The following is a 19,369-nucleotide window of genomic DNA, read 5'->3' on the forward strand; positions in this document are numbered from 1 at the left end:
GTAACCTTACGGCTGCACCCAGCCTTTGTTCCGAAAGTTTCTTCAGAGTTCCATCTTAACGAACCTATAGTTTTACCCTCGTTTTACCCGAAGCCTCATAGCTCCAACAAGGAAGCACGCCTGCACCTCCTGGATGTGAGGAGGGCATTGGCCTTCTACATAGACAGAACTAAGTCCTTCTGGAAAACGGACAGACTCTTAGTCTTTCTCGCTCCCAGATCAAAAGGAGAGGGTCTCTCTTGACAGAGAATCTCGAAGCACATTGTGTCCTGCATAAAGATGTGCTACTAACTTCGAAAGACTCCTTTACTGGCCCTGCCTAGGGCTCATTCCACCCGGGCGGTGGCGGCATCAACAGCCTTTTTCAAGGGCATCGCGCTAAAAGACATCTGCAGAGAAGCGACCTGGTCATCCTATGACACCTTCGCCAAGCATTATGCCCTACACCGGGTGTTCCAAGAGGATACCCGCCTCTCGACAGCAGTCCTTTCGGGGGCAAGCTGCACATAACCCGACTACCCACCTCCTTTCTTGGGTTACTGCTGGGTAGTCACCTAACATGGAGCACCCACGGGGACACTCAAGGAAGAAAGAGAAGTTATTCACCGTAGTAACGATGGTTCTTCGAGATGTGTCCCCGTGGGTGCTCCACCACCCGCCCATCCTCCCCGCTTCGGATCTCTGTTTGGTGTTTTTCAGGAGCATCCGAGGCGGTTGGTCAAGGAACTGGCGGGGACCTGATCGCGCACGTCGCCGGGAGCGCGCAGGGGAGCGGCGCCCCCCGGCGCATGCACAGTCCGGCAGAAACTGCTGGAAAGATCCAATCTGGCGCACCGGGGCGAGCCCGACACCTATCGTGGAGCACCCACGGGGACACATTTCAAAGAACCATCGTTACTATGGTGAGTAACTTCTCTTTTTAATGTTGGTAAATGCAAAATAATGAACATTGGCAAATAAAATCCCAACTATACATACAGAATGGTGGGAACTAAATTAGGTGTTACCAATCAAGAGTGAGATCTTGGAGTCATTCTGGATAGTTCACTGAAAACATGTACTCAGTGTTCAGCAGCAGTGAAAAAAGCAAATAAAATGTTAGGAATCATTTAAAAAGGGATAGCGAATAATCCAGAGAATATCTTACTGCCTTTATATAAATCCATGATACACCCACATCATGTTACTTGTGTGCCGATGTGGTCGCCTCATCTTAAAAAAAGATATCTTGGCATTGGAAAAGGTTCAGAAAAGTGCAATACAAATGATGAGGGGGTTGGAAAGGCTGCCTATAAAAGGAGAGATTTAAAAGACTGGGGACTTTTCAGCTCAGAAGAGAGGTGACTCAGGGGAGATATGATAGAGGTCTATAAATTCATGACTGATGTGGAGGAAATGAATAAGGAAAAGTTATTTGCTTATTCCCATAACACAAGACCTAGAGGGGCACCAACAGCGTTCCCCATAAGATGAGCTCTTGGGCAGCTGCCCAGGAGAGATTCAAGTGCCACCCAGTTGATCAGCAGAGTGCCCACAGCTCACATTTGGAAGTGTGTGTTTCTATCAGTCGTGCACCTCTGCCCATGCCTCCATGCACATAACAAAATTTATTCTGCCTGTGGCTGGAAAAAATTAGAGGGAACGCTGGTCACCAAATGAAATGAATAGGCAGCAGCTTTAAAACAACTACCTCTTGGTCCATTCCTTGTTGAGGTGAGCTGGCTTGTGTGCCTCAAGGACCCAGAGAGCTATGCCAGTGGGTGCTACAGCTTTTGGAAGGGTCACCCTAACTGGACAGGTCAAAGGTTAGAGACCAGACAAATTCAGATCACCTCTCCCTGAGGTAAAAGGGGTTGTCTTAGGATTAACAACCCTAGCCATAAATAAACAAAAGTTACTGAAACATCTGAAAAGAAACCTACAACTACACAAGTCTTGGGAAGAGTTGACAACCTGGTCAGATTGAATATGAAGCTTGGCAAGGAAAGCTGACAGGAAGCTGCCCCACAGATGACTCTCCTCTCACCCAGGACACCCACCCAGTTAGGTATGTGGAATGTTCAGACCATGTCTCAAGTGGGGAAGACAGCACAGATTGCAGCAGAGAGGAAACAGTACAAGCTTGCAGGTTTGGGCTTGTGTGAGACAAGATGGACATAAGCTGGGTAGGTGCGCCTGGCAACAGGTGAAACCCTCCTCTACTCAGGACGTGAACAAGAGGGTGTGCCACAAACAGAAGATGTGGACTTTGTTTTCAAGAGAGGCATCAGGTGCTCTAATGGAGTGGACAGCAGTATCGTCACACATCATCACAGCCAGATTCCACACCAAAGTGCGAACGGGTCTAGTTGTGCAATGTCAAGCACCAACCAACGAAGCAGGTGAGGAATGTAAAACAGACTTCTATGAGAAACTAAAAGTGTGGTGAACCAGAAAGTAAAGAAGGATATGTTGATTTTTGATGGGAGACTTCAATGCGAAAATTGGAAGCATAAATACAGGCAGAGACCATGGGAAAAGAAGGCCTAGGCAACATGAATGAAAATGGAGAGAACTTCAGTGACTTTTGTTCCTTCAACAGATTGGTGATAGGTGGTAGTGTTTTTCCACATAAAAGGATCCATAAGGTCACCTGGATTTCACTGGAACATCAGTCAGAAAACCAGATTGATCACATCTGTATCAGCAGTTCTTTCAGAAAATTGAGGTATGATGTCCATGCTAGAAGAGGAGCAGATGTAGGTTCAGACCAAGCCAGGATTGAGATGCAACATGGAGCAGCTGAAGGATTTAGAGACAAGCTGGTTTCCAAGTGCATCTGTACAACAGATATGCACTTTTAGCAAACCTCATCCTGAAAGATGCTATCATGGAACAAATTTGGGAACACACCAATACAGCCTGGAGGAAGGAAACCTGCGATAAAACACTGGGAAAGAGGAGAAGGTGTCACAAAGGTGCTGGATCACAGCAAAAACGCTGAGAAAAGTGAAGGAACGAACAGACAGAAAAGCAGCAGTCAAGAACAGCAAGACGAGCAGCCAAGGTAGAAACTCAGAATCTGTATTCAGAAGCCAACCAAGAAATTAAAAAGGCTGTAAAACAGGACAAGAAGAACTTTGTGAAAAACATTGCACAACAAGATGAACAAGCTGCAGGACAGAGACATGTGAAAGAGCTCTAGAACATCACAGGAAAGTTAGCTGGGTCACGGCGTACAGTGTACCAGCCAGCGCAGGATAAGGAGGGGCATGTGCTGACAAACCCAAGTGAGCAGCTCAGTAGATGGAAGGAACACTCTGAAGAACTACTGAACCGCCCTGCCCACATGGAACCTCCCAAGTTACCACTTGCAAATATACCATTGCAAATTAACAACAGCCCTACAAAAGAAGAAATCAGAAAAGCCATTGCCCATCTGAAAAGCAGAAAAGCAGCTGGTCCAGACAACAGCTGGAAGCAATCAAGGCAGGTAGTGAGACATCAGTCAACATGATATATAATCTATCTGGGAAAACGTGGGACATTGAGGAGATACCACAAGACTGGAAACATGGCTACATTATCAAGCTTCCAAAGAAAGGCAGCCTGAAAGAATGCAAGAACTGGAGGGGCACCACGTGACTGTCTATTCCAGGGAAAGTGTTCAGTAGGGTTCTCTTGCAGAGAATGAAGACAGAAAGTGACAGACAGTTCAGGGAAGAACAGTCTGGCTTCTGAAGTGACAGCTCCCATACTGATCAAATATCAACTCTCTGAGGATCCTAGAACAATCACTTGAGTGGACCCCCCCACCGCCTCCCGCCCGCGTTCATAACCTTCATAGACTTTGAAAAAGCCTTTGATAGCATTGACAGAGGCTCTTTGTGGAAACTGCTGCTACACCATGACATCCCATCCAAAATTATGAACCTGATCCATTCAATGTATGAACCCTCAACATGCCAAGCTATTCACAATGGTGTCTTGACAGAATCCTTCAGCATACTGTCAGGAGTGCAACAAGGGTGCCAATTGTTACCTTTCCTGTTCTTGATCACAATGTACTGGATTATGAACAGGAGAGCAGATGGCCATCAGTGGTGCATTCAGTGGACACTTTTTAAACAACTAGAGGACATTGATTTTGCTAATGATGTCGCCCTCCTTTCATACCAACATGAAAAACAAAAGAAAAGGTCACAACCCTAGACAAAACTGCTGCAATGACTGGACTGAGCATTAACAAGGGAAACACCAAGACAATGAGGATCAACCAGTCTGACAACATCACCCTCACTCACGCTGGGAGGGGATGACCTGGAAGGTGTGGAGCAGTTTACCTACTTGGGGAGTATTATAGGCATAGATGGAGGAACAGATAAGGGTATCAATGCCAGGATAGGGAAAGCAACAGCTGCATTCAAGACTCTCATATATGGAGACCCATCCTATATGGAGTTCACAAATAATATCTGTGAAGCTGAAACTGTGGATCTTCAACACAAATGTGAAGAGTGTGCTCTTGTATGGATGTGAGACCTGGCGTACTAAGAAGCCTTCAAATCCCAAGCTACAGACATTCATAAACAGATACCTGAGGTACATCCTTCACATCAAATGGCAGGACTTTGTTACAAATGAGGACCTTTGGAACAGAGCATGACAAGGACCAATTGACATTGAAATCAAGAGAAGAAAGTGGGGATGGCTAGGCCACACTCTCAGAAAACCATCATCCAGCATCTTCCATCAAGCTCTCACATAGAACCTGCATGGAAAATGCAAAAGGGGAAGACCTCAGAGAACGTGGAAAAGATCTACTGAGACTGAAGTGCAAAAACTGGTGTACTCCTGGATTCAGCTCTGAAGACAGAGTGAAGTGGAGACTTTTAGATGACCTATGCTCCATGTGGAGTACAAGGGTTAAGTAGTAGTAGTAGATTTAAGACAAACAAACCGCAATATTTCTTCACACAATGCACAATCAACCTGTGGAACTCCTTGCCAGAGGATGGTGTGAGGCCCAGGAGTTTAATAGAGTTCAAAAGAGACCTAAATAATTTCATGGAGGATAGTCCATCAATGGCTGTTAGCCCAGATGGACAGGGATATGTCTTTAGCCTCTTTGCCAGAAGCTGTGAGTGGGTGATAGGGGAGCGCTCACTTGTTGATCACCTGATCTCTTCACTTCTCTGGGACACACTGGCATTAGCCACTGTGCGCAGACAGGACTGGACTAGATAGAGCCCTAGGGCTGGAAGGGACCACAGAAGGTCATCTAGTTCAGCTCCCTGCTTCAAGCAGGATCAACCCCCACTAAGTCATCCCAGCCAGGACCTTGTCCAGCTGGGACTTGAAAACCTCGAGGGATGGAGAATCCACCACCTCTCTAGGCAACACATTCCAGTGCTTCACCACCTGCCTGGTGAATTAGTTTTTCCTAATATCTAACCTACGCCTCTCCCTTTTCAACTTCAGACCATTGCTCCTTGTTCTGCCATCTGACACCACTGAGAACAGTTTCTCACCCTCCTTTTTAGAGCTCCCCTTCAGGAAGTTGAAGGCTGTTATTAAACCACCCCTAAGTCTTCTCTTCTGTAAACTAAACAAGCCAAAATTCCTCAGCCTGTCCTCATAGTCTTGTGCTAATCATTTTTGTTGCCCTCCTCTGAACCTGCTCCAACAAATCCATATCCTTTTTATACTGGGGGGGGGCCAAAACTGGACACAATACTCCAGATGTGGCCTCACCAGTGCTGAGTAGAGGGGAACAACCACATCTCTAGCTCTGCTCGAAATGCTCCTAATGCACCCTAATATGCAGTTAGCTTTCTTGCAGTTAGCTGCTTCTTGGCTACCTTTGGTCTGACCCAGTGTAGCCATTCTTATAGTATTAATCATGGTGTCCAAGGACATACCACAATCAAATAACTTGACACACTCTACCCCTGCCATCAGCTCCCTGGCCAGAAAGCACACCTGGTCCCTGTGTGGGATCTCCCCCGCCATTTGAAAATGGAAATTACCTTTAAGAAAGCCACAGATTGAGAACTGAGATCCTTATTAGTGCCAGAGATGCTGCAGTTGGATGTGAGACATGGGTGATAACAAAAGATTTGAATCTTGGTGTTCTAGAGGAGTTGTTATAGAAAGATCCTGAGAATAGGATGGATGCAGAAGGTCATCAATGAGGAATTATATAGGAAAATACAGACGTAAGAGAACCTGCTGCAGAAGGTTTTACAGAATTAATGACTAATGAAATGTCAAGATGCTGGGATTTGGCACAATGAATAGGAGAGGCAGAGCCCACAGAGAATGGGTAGATGGCACAGTAGATTGGTGTGGAGCTAGCCTACAGAAACTAAGCCACTCTGTCTTCATGGTGGTTATTGATGATGAGGATGAGAGCTGTTGCAGAGGCAATTAGAGTGCAGAAAGCAGTAAAGAAACTGCAACTTGATCGTGAACAGAAATTTGCAGAGTGCCATCTGCTGAACAGGCAGAAAATAGATGATGTGAAAAAGGAAACTGACTGAAGAAGTGCTGAATTGGGGTGAAGGCAAAGCAAGGTGAATGTAACAGCTAGCTGCTGAAGAGTCAACCATGTGCCCTTGTAGCCAAGAAGGCTAATGGCATACTGCGGTGCATTAGGAGGAGTATTGCCAGCAGATCTAGTGAAATGATAATTCCTCTTTATTCAGCACTGGTGAGGCCACATCTGGAGTATTGCATCCAGTCCCCACCCCCCCGCCACACACCAGTTTCGAAAGGCTGTGGATGCATTGGAGAGGGTCCAGCACAGGGCAACAAAAATTATTTCTGGGCTGAAGTACATGACCTACGAGGAGAGGTGAGGGATTTGGGCTTATTTAGTCTACAGAAGAGACGAGTGAGGCAGGGATTTGATAGCAGCCCTCAACTTCCTGAAGGGGGATTACAAAGAGGATGAGTGAGGATGTTTTCAACAGTGACAGATGGCAGAATGAGGAGTGGTGGGAGAGGTATATGTTCGATATTAGGAAAAACTGTTTCACCAGGAGGATGGTGAAGCAGTAGAATGCATTACAGAGGTGATGGCAGCTCCATCCTTAGGTGTTTTTAAGTCCTGACTTGACAAAGTCCTGGCTGGGATGATTTAGTTGGGATTGGTCCTGCTTTCAGCAGGGGTTTGGGCTTGATAACCTGCTGAAGTCTCTTCCAAACCTAGGATGCCATGATTTTAAGAGTGCATCAGGAAAACTGCAAACAGAGTCAGAGAAAGTAGTCAAACTGAAAAAGCCAGGGGAGAATAGCAGAAACTCTCCCCTCCTGGAACTGCAGTTACTAACAATGCTGTTATGTAGTTTGGGTGATGGCTGCTGTTTGCTGATAGCCAGGGGTGTCAGTGTGAGGTGCAGAGGACCACTAAGGCACACAGGACTGAGAATATACAGCCAGAACACAGGGGGCCCATGCTTGGCCTTTCTCCCACACCGCCTATGCTCGAAGCAACAAGGCACCTGAGAAGACTAAAGACTTCATCAGAAAAGCCTGGCCCGGTTTATGGGACAAACCTGTGTACTGAGGACTGCAACATGCAACAGAGGGAGAAAAAAATGCTGGTGCTCGGTGCTGCCCAGTCTGCCAGGGTGGAGCATTTGGATGCATGCTTCAGCTTCCTTTTCTTTTTCTAGCATCTCTGGCTTTTTACCTTACACTTATAAGCCTCTTTTGCAGTCAGAAAATTTGTTTTACTGTTTAGCTTTACCAATGAGTTTGCTGAAGTGTGTGGCAAATTGTTTAGGTATCAAAGGCTGGTGTGTGTCCCCTTTCCATCCATAAAGGGGGAACCCCTCTTGAGCAGAGCAAGACAGTGTATTGTCAAGGCACAAGGCAGGGAGTTGAGGGTATGGCTGGTACCCCTCGCTGTGTGATTTGTGAGGGGCTCAGGGAGCAGTTATACAATCTAGCTGAGTGTGGGTATCCACATGTTGATGTGCTGAGTGACGACAACACCTGCAGGGGTTTGCTGCCTGTCACTAACAAAGCACTGTGAGACAGCGCACAAGCTGACGCATTAGGGTTCACAGAGGTCCCACAGTTCCAGGCTGCACTGAAGGGATCCTGTTAAGGGTGCGGTGATCTGTGGGTTTCTTGCAAATCGTCTGTAGGAGTCCATCACTGAAGCTGATTGTGGTGCTCAGGAAGTTGATGCTGGGCTAGGAGAGCCCCAGAAAGAGTTTAATGGTTGGGGGTGGGGGGGTCCAGGAGGAAGTTTCATCTCCGTATCCAAATACCATTGATGTATTCCAGGTTTATCAGTGATTCTGTGGTACATTTGTGCAGAAATTCTCCTTTAGAGGGGGTCCGTGGTTAGTGATAAGCATATACCAAACCCTGTGTTCTCAACAGATCCCTCTGGAATGCACAGCCCTTGTTTCGCCTTACACCATAGCCGCACTTGCTGCTTGCAAAGGAAGAGTGCATAGCACCTTACAATATTCAAATCAGGATCCCCACACTACTTTACACAGCACTTAGGGAGTGACATCAACAAGTTTGTCTCCAGGCATGCCTCTGCTTGGAGTTACCTGTCCAGTTCCAGGACCCATGTGGTGAGCACCAGAGCTTCCCTTAGCTGTGCATGCTGATCTCATGGGCCCTTCTTCCCTTGAGTGCTATGAATCTGTAAGGTGGCCCTGTGCTAGTCAAGACAGTAACAGCTGCTGCAGAGAGATGAAAAGTCTGCTCCTGCCTCTCCACTGTCACCCCTTTCAAACTGCTGGCTTCAGGGCTCTTCTTCCTCTGCCCAATGTCCAGTTGGGATCCCAGCACCTCTCCAGAGCCGGGGGACTCTGGCATCTTGCTAGCTCAGACTGAGGCTGCTAACAAAGGGCAGGGATGGCTTTGGACAACAATGCATGGCCCTAGTCTAAACTCTACCCAAAGCACACAGACCTCCCTTCTGTTCACTGGGGGTCCAGCAGACACAGGAGCCAGGGACTTCCTCTGAGTGGGGATCCCCGCAGATGGTAGCTCACCAATGACTGCCCACCCTGACAGCAGGAACAAACCAAAGGCCCACGACTAACCCTGTCCACAGGCACTCCCAGGGAGGGCTGGAGGAAGAGTCCCCTCAAGGGTTACTGCTGAACAGATGCTGGGTAGAGAAGGGCAGGGAACAGGGCCAGTGGCAACAGTGAGAGATGGGCATTGCTTGTTCCAAACCTACAGCCCCACAGCTGGGGGATGGAGCCCCTCCACACAAGGCTCCAGGAATCACACTCTGGCTCCTGTGCTGAGCCATGCCCTTCCCAGCCAAGCCATCCTGGTTGACCATGGACGAACTAACCCTGCCCAGCATAGCACCTCCCTAGTCGGGTGGGCTGGGTGCTCTGCCATGAATCCCTGGTAGGCGCCTTGCAGGGCAATGAGGGGAGCAGGCAAAGGGAGCTTAGGGGAGTGCCTGCAAGGCAATGGATCCAGGGAGGGCAGTGTGTCCTGGCAGCTGCGAAGTCTAGCACTTAGGTATCTTGAGTACGGCCTGTCCCGCTTACCGTTCCCCAAGGCCTGGAGTGGCAGGGTAGTGCTCAGGTAGAGCCGGAAGGAGGGCAGCACCCGTACGTCCCCCTGCGAGTCTGAGTGCAGGGTGTGGTCCCCTGCCTCCTGCAGCCGCTCCTTCTGCAGGAGCTGCAGGAGGGCTGGGCAGCCCGGGTTCTTCTCAAAGTCCACAACCAGCACCGTCAGCCCTGGGAAGACAGCCAGAGTTATCCCCTGGTGCACCATCACAGTCCAGCTTCTGCGCTAGTTCCAGCCCAGCCTGACCCCACCCATTGCATACCCAGCTGCCACATCCTGCCCGCACTCTGCCTACTCCCTGCCCCTATTGCCTGCTCAGCGCCCCCCATCCTGCTCGCATTCCCTGTCCACCCCCATATTCTGCCCCCACTGCTTGCCCACCCTCCCTCATTCTGCCCCTCACCATCTGTCCCCACTGCCTACCCATCGTACCCCCTCATCATTCCCTGTCCCCCAGCGTCTTGCCCCCATTGCCTGCCCATCCTTCTCCTTATCACCTGGCAACCCTGCCTCAGCCTGCCCCTCCGATTGCTTGCTGTGATGTTATTGCATTGGAAGATGACCATACACATGGTTGGAAGGTATAATAAGCAAGAAAGGCATTGCTTTCCCAAAACTGCCTACACTACTGGGCCATAGGGGAGGGCTGGGGACACAGCATGGCAACCCCCACCCTCCAGGTGTCCAGGAAGAGTCAGGCTGGGATTGGGCAGTGGTTGGCTCCACAGGGGTTGGGGTTAGGAGGCTGAAGGGACAGGGGACTTGCCTTCCACAGCAGTTGGCCCAGAGTTGGTTCTGGATACCTCTGATGCCCAGAAACGGAATAGTCCTAAGTTTGTGTCAGCTGGGGCGCATGGCACTGTAACTCAAGTGAGTCCAGTTAATGTCACGAGAGAATCCCAGAGATCAAACAGGTCTGGTGCTTGTTTTTTGCCTGTTGCTAGTGTATTGCTGGATAAGCGTGAGAAAGCACTGCCTGGTCAGCATGAGACGCGAGTCAGGATACAAGAAGAACATCGTAGCCACGTGACTAGGGTGAGTACTGACAATGTGGAAGCCTGTAGCAAGCAGGAGAGGAGTCCTTTCCTTGTGTGTGCTGAGCAGGGAACTTTCCTCATACCAGTGCAGAAAGCTGCAAAGGGAAGCAGAGTGCCTCTGGCCGTTTGCCTAATGCAGCTAACTGTTTACCTGAGAGGGGGTTGTGTGGGAGTTGGCTTGCTGGGCCAGGGAAGAGTCTGGGTGTGAGTGGAACTCAGAAGGTGCTGGTTGTGGCTCAGCAAGGCTATGAAAAAGCCTCATTTGAAGGCACTTGAATAGTATCATCAATGCTGTCTCAGGAGAACCCTAAACATGTCTTGGGAGGAGAGGCGCACGAACATTAGCATTTTGACCAGCATTGAAGCCATTATCATTCACCAACAACTTCATTGGACTTGTCACGTGGGTCAGATGTCTGATTAGCGCCTCCCCGAACAGGTTCTGTTCTCCCAGTTGGAGGAAGAACAGAGGAACATTGGGGGCCAGCAGAAGCGACACAAGGATGTGCTGAACGCACACATTACAAAGTGCAGCATTGGTGTGACACTTCGGAGAACCTTGCCCAGCACTATCCCCAGTGGAGAGCGGTAATCCGTGAGGGGGCGGCGCAATTTGAGAGGTCCCACCTCAGTGCAGATGAGGAGAGGTGGAGAAAAAGAAAAAGGCATCAAAAACTGGCCTGCGCCCTTCCAACAGCTACCAACCCCTACCTCTTCTGTGATAAGACCTGCAGCTCTAGAATTGGGCTGATCAGCCTTCAATGGACTTATAAATAGGAGGGTGACATGAAGACATCCTACTCATTATCAAGTGCCACAGTGAATGCTGTGAGCAGCAAACAGGAGCTGCTAACAGAGAGTTTGCCTGGTAAAGTGTCCAAGAGGAACTCGGGTGAGTGCGGCTTTTGTCGGGCTGCATTGTGAGCTGGTGGGTTGAATATCTGTCTGTGTGTCTGAGCATTTATTTTGCAAAGAGGGGCAGTTTGAAAGCATGTTTGGCAGTCTGATAAGTTTGCAAGGTGTGAATTGGGAGTGCTTCTTTCCAGTTGGGCCTTCAAGGGCTGATTAGGTTGGAGGCAAGGCTTTGAGCTTATAAGAAGGCAGCCACAGTGAACACTGTCAGCAACGAACATGAGCAGCTAACAGGGAGTTTGCCTTAGGGGGGAGCCCCATACCTGTTGCCCCTTTCTTATAGGTTTGTTTCCTTTGTGCCCTTCAAGGTGGCACTAGTAATGTCTAGGGGAACTCTCCAAAGGAAGGGGAAAAATGGATGGTGACATGGCTACTGAGAAGTCTGCTGTTGTGACCTACATGGCATGTGCCATGTTTGTCTTCTTCCCCAATGATAGAAAGAATTTTGTATGTACCAAGAGTAAGCTGGTTTCCATTTTGGAAGAGAATGTTAGAGGACTTGAGGCGCAAAAAACAACCCTCAGATCCATCAGAAAAGGTGAAGACTTTCTGGATAGAGGGCACTATTTAGTACTGCAGGAACAGCCGGCTGTTCAAAACAAGGAGGAGAACTGGAAGCATGTTACCTCCAAGAGGAGAAAAACAGTTCAGGTCTCTCCAATTCCAGTGGAATTAAGTAACCACTTTCAGCCCCTCTGCACAGCTGATATGGCAGAGATAGCTGGGGCAGATACCTCACAAGGAATGGATCAGAAGTCCCCATGGATTGTAAGTCATGGGATGCATGGTCCTAGGGATATGGGTTCTACAACCACCATCACAAAGAGAAGAAGATGGGTGGTGGTGGTTGGGAACTCCCTCGTAAGAGGAATGGAGTCATCCATCTACCATCCAGACCTAGAATCCCGGCAAGTTTGCAGCTCGCTGGGAGCTACAATCTGGGATGTTAGTCTCTTCCAAAAATCATCAAACCTGCAGACTATTACCCTTCCTACTTCTTCATGGAGGAGCTCTAATGATACAGCCAAGGGTAACCTTCACAAGATCATTGTGGATTATGTAATCCTAGGAAGAAAGATCAAGGTCTATGGCACACAGATGGTTTTCTTGTTCATCCTCCCTATGGAAGGAAGGGGTCCAGGTAGGGATCGTGGTTGCATCTGTGGTATCGCAGAGAAGCGTTTGATTTCTTTAACCATGGGATTCTGTTCTGTGGACAAGGATTGCTAGGAAGAGATGGGATCCACCTTACAAAGAGAGGAAAGAGCATCATTGTGGGCAGGATAGATGATAAAGTAGATTGGTGCAGAGCTAGTCTGCAGAAACTAAGCCACTCTGCACTGGACAGGGAAAGATGGAAGGAACTAGTGAGAGAGGCATCAGACACCAATGGGCGCTGAGCCCACAGTTATTGATCCTGATGATGATGATTGCAAACCTAGTAAGGAAGACTTTAAACTAGGTTCATTGGGGGATTGTGACACAAGCCCTGAGGTAAGTGGGGAAGGTGTAGGGAACAACAAAGTAGGATTCCTGGATGAAGAGGAGAACGTGGGCCCATCAGCCACTTTCCTAAGGTGTTTGTACACAAATCCAAGAAGCCTGGGAAACAAACAGGAAGAATTAGAGGCTCTGGCACAGTCAAAGAAGTATGAGGTGATGGAAATAATGGAGACTTGGTGGGATGATTTGCATAACTGGAGCACACTCATGGAAGGGTACAAACTGTTCAGGAAGGACAGCCAGGGGAGACAAGGAGGAGGAGTTGCGCTCTATGGCTACATCTACACTAGCCCCAAACTTAAGAACATAAGAACATAAGAACATAAGAATGGCCATACTGGGTCAGACCAAAGGTCCATCAAGCCCAGCATCCCATCTGCCGACGGTGGCCAATGCCAGGCGCCCCAGAGAAGGAGAACAGAAGACAAGTGATTTATCTCCTGCCATCCATCTCCTGCCCTTGTTATGAAGGCTAGGGCACCATACTTTATCCCTGGCTAATAGCCATTTATGGACCTGACCTGCAAAAATTTATCAAGCTCTTTTTTAAACCCTAATAGAGTCCTGGCCTTCACAGCCGCCTCGGGCAAGGAGTTCCACAGGTTGACTGTGCGCTGTGTGAAGAAAAATTTCCTTTTATTAGTTTTGAACCCACTACCCATCAATTTCATTTGGTGTCCCCTAGTTCTTGTATTATGGGAAAAGGTAAATAATTTTTCTATATTCACTTTCTCCACACCATTCATGATTTTATATACCTCTATCATATCGCCCCTCAATCGCCTCTTTTCCAAACTGAAAAGTCCCAGTCTCTCTAGCCTCTCCCCATATGGGACCCTTTCCAAGCCCCTAATCATCTTAGTCGCCCTTTTCTGAACCTTTTCTAATGCCAATATATCTTTTTTGAGGTGAGGAGACCACATCTGCACGCAGTACTCGAGATGTGGGCGTACCATAGTTTTATATAGGGGAAGTATGATATCTTTTGTCTTATTATCGATCCCTTTTTTAATAATTCCTAACATCCTATTTGCCTTAAATGGCATGCAAATGGCCATTTCGAAGTTTACTAATGAAGCGGTGAAATACATATTCAGCGCTTCATTAGCATGCGTGCGGCCACGGCACTTCGAAATTGATGCGCCTCGCCGCCGCGCAGCTCATCCAGATGGGGCTCCTTTTCGAAAGGATCCCGCCTACTTTGAAGTCCCCTTATTCCCATGAGCTGCCCCTGAACCCGCCCCCCCCCCGCTGCCCCCAAACACACTGCCCTCAGCCCATCCACCCGTCTTGTCCTGGCCAGCTGGCTGGTTGCCAGTGCCAGCCAGGAAGGGGATCCCCTCCCTGCCCACCCCCAGTCCCCACCCCCGCCCCGCCTCACCCAGCCCACCCTGTTCTTCAGCCCCTGAACGACCCTACCTCCCCATCCTTCCAGCCCACTCCCGGCCCCGATAGGGCCCCCGCAACAGGGGTGGCAGAGGATCCGTACCCGCCGGGGATCTTGCCCCTTTACCCCTGTGGGGGACTAGGCCTGCCCATGCCTGTGGCCCCAGCCATGGGGGCGTGGCCCTGCCCCATTGCATATAGTTCTCACCCTGTTCCCCCCATACTTAGCCCCAATAGGAAGACCCCACACCATTGTTTAACAGCCATTTATTTACACAGTTAGTCCCCAGTTAATAAACCTTTTTGTGCAGCCCAGTGTCCCCTGTGTGGGGCGGGGGGGCGTGCTGCAGGGTGGGTGTGAGCCATGTGCCAGGTGGAATCAACATGGCTCCTGCTCAAAGGCCTCCCGGAGGGCTTCCTGGACCCTAACCCCTTCACACTGTGCCTGGCGGCACAGGGCTGTGGGTGGCTGCTCACAGCCAGGGCCGCTGTCCACAGCCCACCCGGGAATGTAGCGCTCCTGCTTGCCCTCCACCACATTGTGCAGCATGCAACAGGCCGCAACCACCCCAGCGACGTTGCACAGGCTCACGTCCAGCCGCGCGTCGAGGCATCAGAAAGGCGTCCAAAGGCCTGCTCAACAGTGTTGCGAGCCTGGTTCAAGTGGGTGTTAAAAAAAGTCCTGGCTGGCGGTGGTGTGCCCAGTATAGGGGCGCATCAGCCACGGCTTTAATGGGTACGCCCCATCAGCCACTATACAGAGTGGCATTATTGTGTCCCCCACGGGGAGCTTCCGGGCAGGGATGTAGGTGCCCTCCTCCGTGCGCCGCCCCAGCCAGGAGTTGTGGAATATCCGTGCATCATGGGCTCGACTGGACCAGCCAACGCAGATGTCAGTAAACTGACGCCGGGCATCTACGAGCGCTTGGAGCAGCACCGAATGGTACCCCTTGCGGTTTATATAGCGTCCTGCACTATGGTCTGGGGCACGGATAGCTATGTGCGTGCCATCGAGCACGCCAAAGCAGTTCGGGAATCCGAGGGCTGCGAATCCCGCCGTGGCATCATCCAAGTTGCTGAGGCAGACAACCCTCCGCAGGAGGAGGTGGTTGATGGCCTGGACCACCTGTAGGGAGGCACTGACGTGGGCCCACGCATCGGGGGGGGGGCCCTGCCCCTTCCTGGGGAGGGTGTGGGGCCCTTGTCTGACTTACCTCCAGGAGGACGGCTCCCACGGTGGCCTTGCCCACCCCGAATTGGTGCCCCACTGACCGATGGCTGTCCGGGGTGGCCAGCTTCCACAGGGCAAGCCACCTTTCGTCATCCCACTGGCCCAGGACCAGCCTCTCCCACCAGTCCCCACTGCTGGGGTGGCTCCAGAGGCGCTGTGGGGGAAGGGGAGCGGTGGCTGCCCCCTTGGCAGGGCCTGCAGGACACGTGTGGGGGGGGGAAGGTGGGCTCCAGGGCATCCCCCAAGCCCAGGATGGCAATGACCACCTGGGTCCCAGTGACAGTGCCAGCATCGGACTCTGACAGCTGCTGCTGCTCCTCCATTCTCCTCTTGGTTCTGGGTGCACAGTCCACGCAGTGCTGTGTACTGCTCTGCTGGGCTCTGTGTGTGCAGGGTGGATGTGTTCGGGAGGGGGCCCCTTAAGGGCGCTGCTGGCTGTGTGACCCGGAAGGGCTTGTCAGCCATGTGACCCCATGCGTGATGTTTCCCAGCTGCTTATTTCAAAATAGCCCGTTTTCCAGTGTGGACGCTCTCTTTCGAAAAGGGGAGGGTGTCCTTTCGAAATAGTGGATCGGTACAGCGATCCGTTTTCTCTGTGTAGCCGTGCTATTTCAGAATCCCTTATTTCGATTTTCTTTTTCGATGTTCCCCCTTTTGAAATTTCTTTGTAGTGTAGACACAGCCTAAGAGGGTTATCAGGGAAGTTTGGGGCCATTACTGGATGAGAGAGGTAACCTTGTGACAGATGATGTAAGAAAAGCTGAAGTATTCAATGCTATTTTTGTCCCTGACCATGAAGATTGAGGCAACTCCCACACCACAGTGCTAGACAATACAGTATGGGAAGGTGGAGGGCAGCCCATGGTGTGGAAGTAACGAGTTAAGAGCTGCCTAGAAAATCTAGATGTACACAAATCCACAGGTCTGGATTTAATGCATCCAAAGGTTCTGAGGGAATTGGCAGATGTCATTGCTGAGCCTTTGGCCATTATCTTAGAAGACTCTTGGAGATCAGGAGAGATCCTGGATGACTGGAAAAAGGCAAATGTCGTGCCCATCTTTAAAAAAGGAAAGGAGGACAATCCAGGGAACTATAGACCCGTCAGCCTTACCTCAATCCCTGGGAAAATAATGGAAGGGATCCTCAAGGAATCCATTTTGGAGCACTTGGAAGATGGGAAAGTGATCAAAACTAGTCAACATGGGTTCACCAGGGGCAAGTTGTGCCTGACCAATCTGATTAGCTTCTGTGCGGAGGTAACAGGCTCCGTGGACATGGGCAAGTCGGTGGATGTGAAATACCTTGACTTCAGCAAAGCTTCTGATATAGTGTCCCACAACATTTTTGCCCATAAGGTAAGGAAATGTGGATTGGATCCATGGACTATAAGATGGACAGAAAGCTGGCTTGATAGTTGGGCCCTATGGGTAGTGGTCAATGGCTCTTTATCTGGATGGCAGTTGGTTTCAAGCAGAGTAACCCAAGGCTCAGTTTTGGGGCCAGTGTTGTTCAACATCTTTATTAATGACCTGGCTGAGGGACTGGATTACACCCACAGCAAGTTTGTGGATGACACTAAGCTAGAGGGAGAGGTAGATACGTTGGAGGGTAGAGATAGGATCTGGAGTGACCTGGATAAATTGGAGGACTGGGCCAAAAGAAATCTGATGCAGTTCAACAAGGAGAAGTGCAGCGTCCTGCTCTTGGGACAGAAGAATCCCAAGTACTGTTATAGGCTGGGGACTGACTGGCTAAGAAGCAGTACAGCAGAAAGAGAGCTAGGAGCTATCGTGGATGAAAGGCTGGATATGAGTAAACAGTGCATCCTTGCAGCCAAGAAGGCTAACGGCATACTAGGGTGCATTAGGAGGAGCATTTCAAGCAGAGCTAGAGAAGTAGTTATTTCTGTCTATTTAGCACTGGTGAGGCCACATCTGGAATATTGTGTCCAGTTTTGGGCCCCCCACTATAAAAAGGATGTGGATGTGCTGGAGCAGGTTCAGCAGAGGGCAAGAAAAATGATTAAGGGGCTGGGGCACATGACCTGTGAGGAGAGGCTGAGGGATTTGGGTCTATTTAATTTACAGAAGAGAAGACTGAAGGGTAATATAATACCACCCTTCAATGTCCTGAAGGGGTGCTCTATAGAGTATGGAGAGAAACTCTTGTTAATGGTGGCACATGGCAGAACAAGGAGCAATGGTCAGAAGTTACAGGAGAGGAGTAGGTTACAGAGGGAAAGCCGTAGGTTAGATATTAGGAAAAACTACTTCACCAGGCGGGTGGTGAAGCATTGGAATGCGTTGCCTAGAGAGGTGGTGGATTCTCCATCCCAAGAGGTTTTTAAGTCCTGGCTGGACAAGGTCCCAGCTGGGATGACTTAGTGGGGGTTGATCCTGCTTGAAGCAGGGGGCTGGACTAGATGACCTCCTGAGGTCCCTTCCAGCCCTGGGGCGCTATGATTCTATAATTCACGGTCTTTCCCGGTACTTACCAGGATGGTCAGGCAATGGAGGCACTTCCTGGTAAGGTGAGCTTCCCTCAAGCATTTTACACATTAGACATGCCCATCTGAAGTGGCATTGAGGCGCTACGTGTTGAAAGGAAAAAAGCTGCTGCTCCAGAAGCTGCCCCTTTTTGGTTTACATGGCAATAGTGACAAAATGATACCGAAATCAAAGTTCTGAGTAAAAGTCTAACATGAGACGTTAATGCCAGTGTTTCTCTGTCAGAGCTGCTCCGGGGTCCTTCTCAGCCAGGGGATGGCAGAAAAGGAACTGAGGAGACTCGCACTATGTGCACACTCCATGCAGCAGTCAGAGCACCAGAGGCTCAGTGCGCACGCGCAGCACGAGGGTTACTGGTCTGGAAAGACTTTCCCATCCAGCAGTGCAGGGGTGCCACACGACCTGAGTGGAGCACCACAGGGACCACTCTGAAATTAACAGAACTCAGCTTACTGAGTTATTGCTGTTCTAATGTTCTCTAGGCGAGAGGAGCGAGAGCACAGCCACCGTGCTCCAGCTCAGGCCAAGTGAGAAGGGACTGAGGGTGTCAGGTGGTGCATGGATTAGTTGAGGTGCCAATGGCACCGTGAGACAACTACAGCACATGGGCACCTTGACCAAGCCCTGCTACCAGGGTCTCTGCTATCCAGCAGTGGGACACACTGACCCCTGCAGACGAACACCCGCAAGGACCTCACTCAAAGAAGAAGACGGGATATTGGGCTAGATGGACTTTTGTTCTGAGCCAGTATAGCTGTTCTTATTTTCCTAAACCTGCCCAGCCCTCCTCACAGCCTTCGCTCCATTGCCTGCTCAGCCCCCCAACCTCTCCCCTGCCCAGCCCTGTCCACAGCCTGACCCCCATTGCCTGCCAGCCCTCCATCCATTGCCAGCCCAGCCCTCCCCACAGCCTGACCCCCATCGCCTGCCAGCCCTCCATCCATTGCCAGCCCAGCCCTCCCCACAGCCTGACCCCCCATCACCTGCCAGCCCAGCCCTCTCCAGAGCCAGAGCTCCATCACCTGCCAGCCCTCCGTCCATTGCCAGCGTAGCCCTCTCCACAGCCTGACCCCCATTGCCTGCCAGCCCTCCATCCATTGCCAGCCCTCCATCCATTGCCAGCCCAGCCCTCCCCACAGCCTGACCCCCCATCACCTGCCAGCCCAGCCCTCTCCAGATCCAGAGCCCCATCACCTGCCAGCCCTCCATCCATTGCCAGCATGGCCCTCCCCACAGCCTGACCCCCCAT

At 50.3% G+C, this 19,369-nt stretch overlaps 1 protein-coding gene across 1 annotated transcript in view; it reads right to left on the bottom strand.

Annotated features, from left to right (window-relative positions):
* Nucleotides 1-9,970, bottom strand: part of LOC142005545 (dynein heavy chain domain-containing protein 1-like) — a 41,338-nt gene extending 31,368 nt beyond the window's left edge. The window contains exons 1-2 of the mRNA XM_074982874.1: nt 9,967-9,970; nt 9,522-9,713 (exon numbers count right to left, since the gene is read on the bottom strand). Of these exons, the coding sequence (XP_074838975.1) occupies nt 9,522-9,713; nt 9,967-9,970 (196 nt within the window). The remainder of the gene's footprint in view (nt 1-9,521; nt 9,714-9,966) is intronic.
* Nucleotides 9,971-19,369: the final 9,399 nt, after the last annotated feature.

Source organism: Carettochelys insculpta, chromosome 1 (genome assembly GCF_033958435.1).
Source record: "Carettochelys insculpta isolate YL-2023 chromosome 1, ASM3395843v1, whole genome shotgun sequence".
Lineage (NCBI taxonomy): Eukaryota > Metazoa > Chordata > Testudines > Carettochelyidae > Carettochelys > Carettochelys insculpta.